Below are 12,119 nucleotides of genomic sequence, written 5' to 3' on the forward strand. Positions count from 1 at the left end.
AGCAGTTCGCGGCGCTGGCGAGGGAGCTTCGCGCCCAGGAGAGTCTCCCAAACCCGGCGCGGATAAGAAGGACTCCTCGGCCGGCGGAGGAAGCGCGGCGGCGGCAGGCTCCGGAGGGAGCTCGGGCGGTGGCGAGAAGATGGGATTCTGGGTGCCGAGCGCCACCTGCCCGCCGTTCACGCCAAGGACAGGCAGCCCCAGTTCCAGCGCCTCGGCCTGCTCGCCCGGCCGCCTTTGCCTCTTGCCCGGGAGTAGCGGGGGCGAGGCGGAGAAGAAAGAAGCGGCGGATAGCTGGCGAGGCGCCGGCTAGAGGGCTGGACCCCGCCGCTTTGCCGCCGCTCTCGCCGCTGGCTTTGCTGGGGTGGAGCGCCACGCCCGGCGGCAGGAACTGCGGGGGGTAGCTGGCGTACTTTCGAGGTATGGCTTACATTAGCCGACCCCCCTAAAACCTCCCATATGTCTTACAATCGGGGGGGGGGGTCTTACTATCGGGGAAACACGGTATGAAGCTTGCAGATGGGATGCTAGTCATGGTAATCCAAAATTAAACTAATGCAAGTTATTTAGCATGATGTGAAAAGCCAATTCAGTCTCAGCAACTTATTTAATCATATTTACATAGTCAGAATATGTAAGAGTTTGAAAGGATGTTTTTAGATCAATTAATCCAACTTGTTCCTTACAGTGGATTTGCAAACTTTGCAAACTTTATATAGCAGTGGATTTGGAAACAAGGACCAAATACAATACCAACACACGTATTTTGGAGTTATATATAACAGAGTTTTATTTGGCAATTTAGCTAAAAGGATGTGAAGAGTGCATGGAGATTACAGGTCAAACAGCAGTTAACAAATAAATAAATTTTGTGTTGGAACATTAGATAATCAACATACTACAAGGAAATAAATCTGAGCACTATATATATGAACAATCAAAATAGCTTAAAATCCTATCTTCTTGTTTGCAATACTCATGGTCAGATAGACTTCCCAGCTGTTCTTGTATAGTTCTTTCCACCGCACAAAGAAGGAAAATTATTCGGGTCCCGTCTCCAGTGGCTCTTCTAATATAAACATCTGCAAATGCTTGCAATTTTGCCTTCCTCTTTTTAAAGTTTCATTCCTTTTATATCTTTATTTTGTCTTATATTTCTAGTTAAAACTTCCAAAGTCAAAACAAATAATAATAGTGATAATGGGATACAAATTAATGCAACATATTAAACTACATAGTGAGGTTGCGGAATTAAAAATTAATAAAGACAAAACAAAACTTTTAGTGAAAAATATGACAGAAAAACAAAAAAGGGAATTAGCTGGAAGACTGGACATACACATTACCAACTGATGAAAAATATATAACTATGTTAATGATATATTTTAAGGTATATGCAATGATATTTATATATGTGTGTGGAAATTGTGGAGAAAAAATAAAAAAACCTTTACAAAAAAAGAAGGAAAATTAAACAGAAACACAAATGCTGTATTATATCCAAATTACATTATATCCTTTGTTTCAAGAGAAGAAGCACATTAATCCTGATCTCAACTGCCTATTCTAGCATTGAGGAGCCCAAATTTATTTATTTACATATTTATGCATTTCTTGGATTGATAATGCATTGTAATTAAATGGCTCTTGAATTTGAAATAATTTCATTCTGAGCCAAGTCTCTGTCCGTTTCTGATTTGTGACAATCAATACTGCATGGCGGAAAAGAATACTAAAGATAGAACTAGAACTTAAACTCAGAGGTGCTTTTTTTCTAAAAGGCAACTGGACTTTCTTGGGGTTTTTTCTTTGAAAACATTTTGCTTTTCATCCAAGAAGCTTCTTGGGTTAGAATTAAATATTTTTAAAGGAAAGAAAAACAGTTGCCCAGTTGCCTTTTCAGGGAAGAAAAGCAACTTGGGACAACCATAACGACAATCTTTGGTTGTCCCAAGGTGCTTTCTTCCCCCAAAAGGAGTGTTTGATTGGAACCTTATCTTCAAATCTTGATGTATTCATTTTAAATAATCTCAGAAGTCTCCTTCCTTCTTTCCTTCCTTTCCTTCCTCCTTCTCAAAAACAATTTTTACCATCATGTGAACTGCCAAAATATTTCCTGAAATCTGAGCAGAGTCCACTAAAGGATTGAGGATACAGGAATAGGGGGATTTTCTACCGTCTCCTTCTTATACTTGACAAATTCAAAAAAGGAATCACTTTAGAAATATTCCAGACTTGAGATAAGTTAATAGCAACCATGAAAGAGACTTAGGAACCATAGCCCTTAGAAGATCAGGAAAGGAGTGATTAAGGTAATGACTGAAATGGCAAAAGGATGAATGAGAAACAAAGCATTCTCAAAAGAGAAATGCAAATCAGACACAGCATTGTTTTGGGGATTGTGTCCACTGGCTCTTCCAAGACTATTAGCCAAAGCTACTCTTTCTCTTGAAATTGGCTGGATAGAGTTTTGGTGGTAAACAGGGGTGGGAAAACGGTGTCGGTTTTCATTCCACCATTTTTCCTCACTGTCATTAAAACGAAGAAACATCTTGGCTATGGGGCTGCCTAAGATGTAGCTCTCGGGGTCTACCACTGGAGCATTTCTAACAGTTTCCTCCACATATTTCACTTCATCACCCTTTGGCTTTGAGTCCGCTGGGTTGCCATCATGAGATCTGGAATTGCCTCCTTCTGAAGAAGTAAACAAAGTATAAAGGTCTTTAATAGCTTCTGCAATATCATTTGCAGCTTCAAGCATATCCTTCCCCTTGGGCCGTTTAGGTTTGGGATTATACTTTCCCAATTGAGGATTTTGGTGGTTATATGGTTGGTGTGAGAAAGACCTAGGATTTTTAGGGTTAACTGGATATCGTGGAGGATATCCTGGGTTTTGAGAGCTGTCCCGTCGAGGAGGTGGAGGAGGTGGTGCATTTGGGAAGTTGTCGGAATATGATGGAAGATTTCCTGTTTTTTTGTGGATGGACGAAGGTCGTGGAAGATTTGATAGGTTTGGGGAGATGATCGAATGTGGTGGAAGATTTCCTGGGTTTCCGGGGATGAGTAAATTTTGAGAGCTGTCCCGTGGAGGAGGTGGAAGAGGTGGTGCGTTTCGGGAGTTGGGTGGATATGAGTAGGCAGGCCTATTCACATGAAGATTCCCTGTGTTAGAAGGTCTATTTGGGGAGAAGGGTCTATGATTTCGAGGGCGGGTGAGTCCTCTAATGGAGACAATTTCCCTAGTCTGGAGCAAAATGAAGAGAATCACAATTGAGCAGGTCAACAGGAATTTTCCCATGATGACAGTTCTGCAAGATAAAATGGGGAAGACATCAAGTTTGAGAGACATGCAGATAAATGATACAAATTTATCAAAGAGAGCAGTCCCAACAGTGCTTTTTCAAGAGGCGACTGAACTTTTGGTTTTTTCTTTAAAGATATTTCACTTCTCATCCAAGAAGCTTCTTCAGCTCTGACTGGATGGTGGGGTATGAAAGGATTATTTGTGTCATTAGAATCTCCTGAGCAGTGCAAATTGGTGTGGAGCCTTCTTAAAATTTGTTGTTGTACAAGTTCTAAGAAGGTTGTGTAGATTGGAGATAATGTCTGGTAGATTGGAGATAGATGATGTCATATGCCCCCACTCCCAGAGAGGGCTGTTCAATTTTGACATAAATGGACTTTTTAACCCCTTTTTTAAATCCAGTGATCTTCTCTGTCCAAAATATGGACTTTGTTGTCTTCAAAAGATTGTATTTTAACCCTGGTATTCTCCTCAGGTCTAAAAGGACCCGAAATGAAGTTTGGGATTCTGTAAAAAGAATTTCCCTGCATAACTGAAACTTGAAATTCCATGACTTTTTCTCATTTGAGAGGTTCTTTCTAAGGTTGGTGGGGGGTTTTGGGGTGTGTGTGTGTATAGTTTTGCTGGACAAAAAAAGTTACCAATGTTACCCTCTGGGTCCTTTTAGACCAGGAGTATAAAAAAAGTTGGTTCTAGCTAATGGAATGGTCTTTTTGAATACTTTTTTCACTAGTATACTATTTTGAACATTTCTGAACACAGTGAAATGAAAATTGAAGTGAAAAAATAACACTTATTTGTTTATTTTGCTCATCAAACCCCGCCCCCCCCATTTTTGCGACATTTGGTTCATTTTCATCTAGATTAGTCTGCAAAATTTTACTTTTTTGACCATCTTTGGCATTGAAATACTAATTTGAACATTTCTGAACACAATGAAATGAAAATTGAAGTGAAAACATTAATGCCTATTTGTTTATTTTGCTGAGAAAAGCCTGCCCCCCTGGCTGTGTGCAATTATTTCAGTTTATAGATAGATTAGCATGCAAAATCCATTTTTTTCATTTCATTTTTCATTTGCTTGTGATGTTCAAATTAGTGTACTAGTGAAAAAAATACTCAAAAACCCCATTCCAGTAGCTAGAACCAACCTTTTTATACTTCGGGTCTAAAAGGACCAGGAGGAGCACAAGTGTATAATCTTTGCAAACATCAATTTTTCTCATTTCAATTTTCATTTCATTATGTTCAGAATGTTCAAATTAGTATGCCAATGTCAAAGATGGTCAAAAAATTCTGATTTGGCAGGCTATTCTATCTATAAATTGAAAAAAGTGCACACAGCTTGGGGGGGGAGGCCTTTTCTGAGCAAAATAAACAAATAAGCATCAATTTTTTCATTTCAATTGTGTTCAGAAATGTTCAAATTAGTTTCCCAATACCAAAGATGGTCAAAAAAGTCAGATTTTACAGCCTAATCTAGATGAAAATTAACAAAATTTCACAAAAACGAGGGGCGGGGTTTGATGAACAAAATAGACAAATAAGCATTATTTTTTTCACTTCAATTTTCCTTTCATCGTGTTCAGAAATGTTCAAAGTAGTATACTAGTGAAAAAAGGAATCAAAAAGACCATTCCAGTAGCTAGATCAACCTTTTTATACTCCGGGTCTAAAAGCACCCAGTGGGTAACAAGTGTATAGTAAATGGGAGGAAAATACCAGGGTTAAATGAAGATGGACTTGGAAAAGCAACTTTGGGGCAACCATGACTGAGAAGGACTGAGAATCTGTATAGACACCAAGGAGAGCAGTGTTTTCCCCAAAATTATTCATGGCAGACAGCTTGTAGAATGAGCAGTCAAGAGAAATTGTAAATCCTCTTGTCTCCTTAATCAATTAGCTTTACACATGAAATTTGCAAAAAAAGATTAGGTAGTTACACAACTGGGGCAGAAAATAAAAGCTCAGGTAAATCTAATTCTTAAATATTTTATTCTTGTAGGAGGGGAGCTCGCTTCCTACAGCACAATCCTTACATCTACTTCAATGTAACACATACTGTAAGCTTTTGCCAACAGCCCAAGATTCAATAGAAATGAAAGAGTTCAAACTGCAAGATTAAACAAACCCAGCTAGATGACCTTGGGCCTATCAATCCGTAGAATAAGAATGGCAAGGATAAATCACTTCTGAAAATCTTGCCAAGGAAAATAGGGAGACTTACTCTAAGCTGTCACCAGGTTCCTTTTCAAACAAAGACTTCCCATTATCCTCCATAACACTTTAAACTAGTCTGCAAATTTAATACAGAACATTTGACCATAATGGAGAAGGCTATATCAGATGGTGGACCAACATGTTCTTTATTTCCCATCATGACTGGGTGGGTGTGGCCAACTCAATGTCACTCCAATGGAGGGGCACCTCACCTGGCCTCTCCTCACCCCTACCCCTCCTAGTCTCTCCTTGTGCCATCTTGCATGTTATGGTGAGTGAGGAAGTCATCTTTCCCTTGACATTAGCCCAAAAGATGAGATTTTGCTATCAGAAGACCTGATATACCTTTCCCAATATTGTTTATCACCATTTTCTTGATAAGACTGGGTGGAAATATTTATAAAGAATAATAAAGTTGGAATGGACCTTGGAGTTTTCTAGTCCAACCCCTGCTGAAGCATGTGAGCCTAGACCAGTGTTTCCCAACCTTTTTTGAGCTGCGGCACATTATTCATATTTTCAAAATCCTGGGGAACACTGAACGGGGGGATGGCGGGGGCGCGGGGGTGCTAAAGAAAAGTTTGGACAAAAAAAATATCTCTTCCTCCATTTCACTCTATTTCTCCCTCCCTCTTTCTCTCTCTCCATCCCTCTTTCTTCCTTCCTCTCTTTTTTGCTCTCTTTCTCTCTCCCTCCTTCCCTCCCTCTATGTGTTTCTCTCTCCCTTGCTCTCTCTCTGCCTCTCTTGCTATCTCTCTTTCATTCTCTCTCTTTCTCTCTCTTTCTCTGTCTCTTGCTATGTCTCTTTCTCTCTCTCTATCTATCTCTTTCTCTCTTTCTCTTTCTCTTTCTCTTTCTCTCTCTCTGTCTCTCTTGCTATCTCTTTCTCTCTCTTTCTCTGTCTCTCTTGCTATCTCTTTCTTTCTCTCTCTCTCTCTCTCTGTCTCTCTTTCTCTCTCTTTCTCTCTCTCTCTTTCTCTGTATCTCTTGCTATCTCTCTTTCTTTCTCTCTATCTTTCTCTCTCTGTCTCTCTCTCTGTCTCTCTTGCTATCTCTTTCTCTCTCTCTCTCTTGCTATCTCTTTCTTTTTCTCTCTCTCTCTTGCTATGTCTCTCTTTCTCTCTCTCTCGGGCGCGGGGGGCGCGGGGGGCTAAAGAAAAGTTTGGACAAAAAAAATATCTCTTCCTCCATTTCACTCTATTTCTCCCTCCCTCTTTCCTCCCCCCTCTTTCCATTGTATCTCCCCCTCCCTCTTTCCTTTCTATCTCTCCCTCCATCTTTCCTCCCTCCCTCTTTCCTTTCTATCTCTTTTCTTTCTATCTCTCCCTCCCTCTTTCCATTGTATCTCTCCCTCCCTCTTTCCTCCCTCCCTCTTTCCTTTCTATCTCTCCCTCCCTCTTTCCTTTCTATCTCTCCCTCCCTCTTTCCTCCCTCCCTCTTTCCATTGTATCTCTCCCTCCCTCTTTCCTTTCTATCTCTCCCTCCCTCTTTCCTTTCTATCCTTCTCTCCGTCCCTCAGCGGCGGCAAAGAAGAAGGAAGGCAGGCTGCAGAGGACACCGAGGACAAGAGCGCTCCCTCGCTCCCTTGCCCTCTGACTTCCCTCCCTTGCTGCTGAAGGGACAAGCGCGCGCGCGGGCCCGCTGCAAGAAGTTTTTGTTTGTTTGTTTTTTCCTTCCCCCACCTCACGGGAGAGAGAGAGAGAGAAAGAGCGCAGCCAGGGAAAGCGGCCTGGAGCCGAGTGCGAACTGCGGGATGTGGCAAAGGACTCCTTGCCAACCAAAAAAGGGGTGGGGGTGGTGAAGGCAAAGCCTGGGAGGCGGGGAAGGGAAGAGCGGGAGACCCCCAGACAGAACAGCTGAGGGGAAGGAAAGACGGAAGGAGGGAGGGATTGAGAAGCGAAGCCAGGGAGGGCTGAGAGAAAAGGGGAACGGCGCACGCGCGAGCGGGGCGGGCATTCCCGAAACAGACGGAGAAAGCCCTCTCTCGCAGCGAAAGCGCTCCCAGCCAGGGGGCTGCGAGAGAGGGCATTCTCCGTCCGTTTCGGGAAAGCCCGCCCCGGCACCGGCAGCGCCCCGCCCAGCTGGAGCTTCCCTAGGAGCTTCGCGGCACACCTGGCTGTGTCTCGCGGCACACTAGTGTGCCGCGGCACACCGGTTGGGAAACGCTGGCCTAGACTATTATGGACAAATTTCTTCTTAAAAACCTCCAGTGATGGTGGTCACCCATAATTTCTGAAAGCATCCAATTTCTATGATTAATTTATTTTTTTATTTTTATTTATTTATATATATTTGTCAAACAATTATAGTATGGTAATTTGTATAAATAAAACATTAGAAAAGTAAGGATGAAAAGTAATGATAGAAGACAAGAGAGCAATAGGACAGAGACGGTAGGTACAATGGTGCGCTTATGCACGCCCCTTAATTGTTCTCACTGTCAGGAAATTGCTTCTTATTTCTAGGTTGGGAATATTTGATAAGTTTCCATCTCAAAAATCCGTCTCACAGTTACTTCCAGTTGAACCAGGCACCACCTATTCTATACATTTTTTTCTTGCTTGTGAAAAATATTACCTTACTTTGCTCTCTATTAAATTGCATTTTGGTGAGAAATCATGTTCTACAGTGGTATTCAGTTTGCTACAATGATTTTTGCAAAATGCATTGAAGTGTGAAGAATACATCTCTGCTTATAATGGACATTAAAGCATACAGTCAAGCAAATATTTCCAATCCTACGATTGAAAACACATTTAAAAGGCGTTTTCAAACCAGTCTGTTAGTGGATGTCTAACCATTATTTCTCTTCTGCTTTAATTAAATCTTTCTGCTTTATTTTTTCTCTGGGGCCTTATTGCAACATTTAAAAATTTTCATAGATCCTTCACAAAGAACCAATTCTAATTTAACTGGAATACATTGTTTTCATTCACAGTTTTTCCGGTTACAGAATTCACTATTTCTCCTTTTAATGATGCTTGTATGCACTGGCAAGAAAAGGAAGCATTTAACTTTGGAGCCTGGCTGCACCCCTTGAGTGGCAATCCTAGCACTGGCAACCACCGCAGGCTCACAAGACAGACTCAATCAATCAATTCCAACTTTGCAAGATCTTTTTCTTTCATAAGAAGTTGGAATTGATTGGTTGAACTTTTTTTTTAGTCCCACGCAAATTTTAGTTTCGCTGCACACGATGGCAAGAAATGCGATGGAGCAGGACATCAGATAGGCAAAGAAATGGTTGAGTGGTTCAGGGTGGGGAATTTGTAGTGGTGGGACATTTTATTCTATTTTTTTTTCTATTTTTATTCTATTTTTAAATTTACCTATTCTGATTTTATGTACAGTGAGACTGGTCTTAGGGTGTCACACGACTTTCGTTGCCAATGACAATTTGTTGTTTTGACAGTGACAATAAATATATTATTATTATTATTAACCTACCCAGGCATGTAGATCAAGGCCACACAATTGGGCCGTAGGCACCGCGTTGGAAGGCAGGCAAGTCGCAGGAACTATGTGGTCAACGCAAACAAGGAGCCACACAGTGTGCCATGCTGGGGAGGTGAGGAGTGACTGGGCGGGGGCAGGGGAAGCAGGCATGCAGAGTGAGCCGTGTGGGGGCAGCTGGGGGCAGGGCCAGCTAGAGGTGGTATTGCCCAGTTCTCTGAACTACTCAGAATTTCTGCTAATGGTTCACGCAAACTGGTCTGAACCGGCTGAATCCCACCTCTGTTCCTATCCCCAAAGGAAATATCAGTAGAATTTAATTTATTTTATAAAGAATTTACAGAAAGAAATTATGACTTGAGCTGTGTACATTTTCCCACAAAAAAGCAGAGTAGACCAAACAACCAAAACAGTGGGTTATTATGCATAGAATTGGGTGATATTGAAGGTCTGGTCCTTCCAACACATTTAAGCACATCTTCTACAGTTACAATGGATATTATCCTATCCTATCCTATCCTTTCCTATCCTACTTGTCATGTGCTTAGTGATTATAGAGCAATTAACCATTATGGAAAACTGCTTCAATAAAGATCCTGCCACAAAAAAATATTTTTTATTTTATTTATTTATGTATGTATTTTTCATATTTACCATTTATATCCCTCAAAGAGAGGCTCTGTACAGAGTACAATATAAGGTTAAAAAGTGTAACAGTATTAAAAAATAACTTCATTAAATCTCCAAGGTAGAGATTAGTAGTTGTTAAAATAGATGGGGGAAGGCATTTGTTTATTTAATACAATTTATGCTGCTTTCAAGGAAGTTGTTATGTATAGTTTAACAAGAGAAGAAGAGACGTCATAGCAGGCTTCCATTATTTGAGAGACTATTACAGGGTGGGTCAACCGATTCTCCAAAGCACTTGAGGACAGGACAAGAAATGATGGACGGAAAATTATTAAAGAGAAATCCAAACTATCACTGGAGGTCTTCAAGGAGAGACTAGACAGAAATTTGTTTGGAATGCTATAGGATCTCCTGCCACAAGCAGAGGTTGGATTAGAAGGCTTCTAAGACCCTTTCCAACCATGTTATTCTATGTTCCATGAGTTCTTTGTTATCGAATCCAAATTTGGGTGAGCACTAAGAGCACTCTCTTCCCCTCATCCTTCTTAGCATCCAGAGATTTCTTTACATCTTCAGTGGAATAAATGGAATAAAAACACGTAGTGAGGTTTGTTGCTAACTAAGTGTTCCAAATTTGATTTCCTAAAAATTATTTCCCAGCACACAGCAAGGAAGAAAAATGGGTACTTTCTCATGATTTTTTTTCATGAGTGCCAGACCATGGCATGGATGAATGAATCAATTAATTGACCATGAAGCATAGTCACCCATGGGTGTGGCTAGTACATGGCAGAGAAGGTATCTCAAAATGGTCAAGGCTTTACCATCTTGTATCATACATGGTTGTCAGAAACAGAATAATTTGGTAATATAGAACAATAGCAAATAATGCAAGAATGTGCTACCAACTTGCTCCAATTTCATCATCTGAGAATTAATAGATAAAACTGTTAGGTAGAGAAAAAAACCTTCAGTGGATGTGGTCCAAGCTATAGATCTATTGATAAAGGCAGGCATCCCTTTCATGCCTAATACTGTTGCTGATCATATCTCTGTGCCAAATCATGCAAACTAAGTGCCAACTTTTATTTCAGAACATTGTAGGATTAAACTAGAAGATCTCCAAGATTCTTCCCAAGTCTGTTATTCTATGTCCCATAAACCAAATCCCCCCAAAACATTTTATCCCCTTTGAAAAATATATGAATGGGGAGAGGTTGCTCAATCCTTCCCCAAACATCTTGGCAAGACGGTTTCTAACACACATACACATTTTTAAAAAAATATATACACACAAATCATGTCTGCATCCCATCATGTTGTGATTTTTTTTCTTCCTCCATTTGCTTTTCATTTAAGAGGAGTTTTGCTCTATCAAAAAAAAAAAAAAGGGGGGGGGGACAGGCAAACGTGCTGGGCCAGCAGGAACATCCTCCTTCCCCTCTATCTATCAAAACAGTCTCTGCTTCTCTGGACACGGGAATCCCCAAATATAGCAGCTGCTAGTCAAGAAAATATACCAGATCAAAGACACCCAGAAAGCCTTTTTAACAGAAGTGCCTGTTTTGACTGCACTTAATTGCAGAGCACCTTGGGTAGAAGTTTCAGATGCTTTCACTGCCTCTTGTTTTTCCTCTATTGCTCTATTGCGTTATGTAAGGAGAACACAAGGTCCTGCAAGTGGAAAAATAGCCTCCAGAATTCATCTCTATCCCATGAAAGAGCTGGGGTGGAACAGCAGGTAGAGTGCTGTACTGCAGGCCACTGATGATCTGAAGGTCAGCGGTTCAAATCTCACCACCAGCTCAAGGTTGACTCAGCCTTCCATCCTTCCGAGGGGGGTAAAATGAGGACCCAGAATGTGGGGGCAATAATGCTGGCTCTGTTTTTAAAAAGTGCTATTGCTAACATGTTGTAAGCCGCCCTGAGTCTAAGAAGAAGGGCGGCATAAAAATCGAATAAATGAATGAATGAAATCATCTTTGCTCTGCCAAGCAGTTTATCACCTTAAGAGAGATGTATAACATGAATGGAAACACACTCCTTCCCAGCAAAGACGGCAGAGGTGTTTTACCTAAATAGGAACCCCGTGGTTTCTCTAATGGGGCTGGCATGTGTGCATTTATTTATCCATTGAATTGTCATGAATCAATGAAAAGCTACTTACCCTCGTGTCAACAAATTGAGGAGAGGCTCTTTGAAGACTCTTTCTTCTCAAAGAGGCTGGTTGTGTTCTTTTTTATATCCACAACTCTCCGGATGCTGTGAGTAACAGTAATTTGGGAATCTACACAATTTAGGAACTGCCTCTGAACCAATCCTGTGTTCTAGGAAATAGATTTTAAAAATGACACATTCTATGGGGCTGTTCCTAGAAAGGAAGGAAACTTTTAACAGTTTGGGGCATGTAGCCAAGACCTGCAGCCTTGCTTCTGCGTTTGACACAGTAAATAGAAATGATTGACAGTTTTCCGATCACCACAAGACCTTTGACTGTATTTCTAGGCTCTGGCTT

General features: G+C 41.0%; 1 protein-coding gene across 1 annotated transcript; it reads right to left on the bottom strand.

Annotated features, from left to right (window-relative positions):
• Positions 1–761: 761 nt before the first annotated feature.
• Positions 762–11,907, bottom strand: LOC139174744 (uncharacterized). Its single transcript, XM_070765280.1, has 2 exons — positions 11,772–11,907; positions 762–3,305 (listed from the first exon to the last, which is right to left on the bottom strand). The coding sequence occupies exon 2, from the start codon at positions 3,293–3,295 to the stop codon at positions 2,282–2,284; it is 1,014 nt and encodes a 337-aa protein (XP_070621381.1). The 5' UTR covers positions 3,296–3,305; positions 11,772–11,907; the 3' UTR covers positions 762–2,281.
• Positions 11,908–12,119: the final 212 nt, after the last annotated feature.

The sequence above is a fragment of the Erythrolamprus reginae genome, chromosome 12 (assembly GCF_031021105.1).
Source record: "Erythrolamprus reginae isolate rEryReg1 chromosome 12, rEryReg1.hap1, whole genome shotgun sequence".
Taxonomy (NCBI): domain Eukaryota; kingdom Metazoa; phylum Chordata; class Lepidosauria; order Squamata; family Dipsadidae; genus Erythrolamprus; species Erythrolamprus reginae.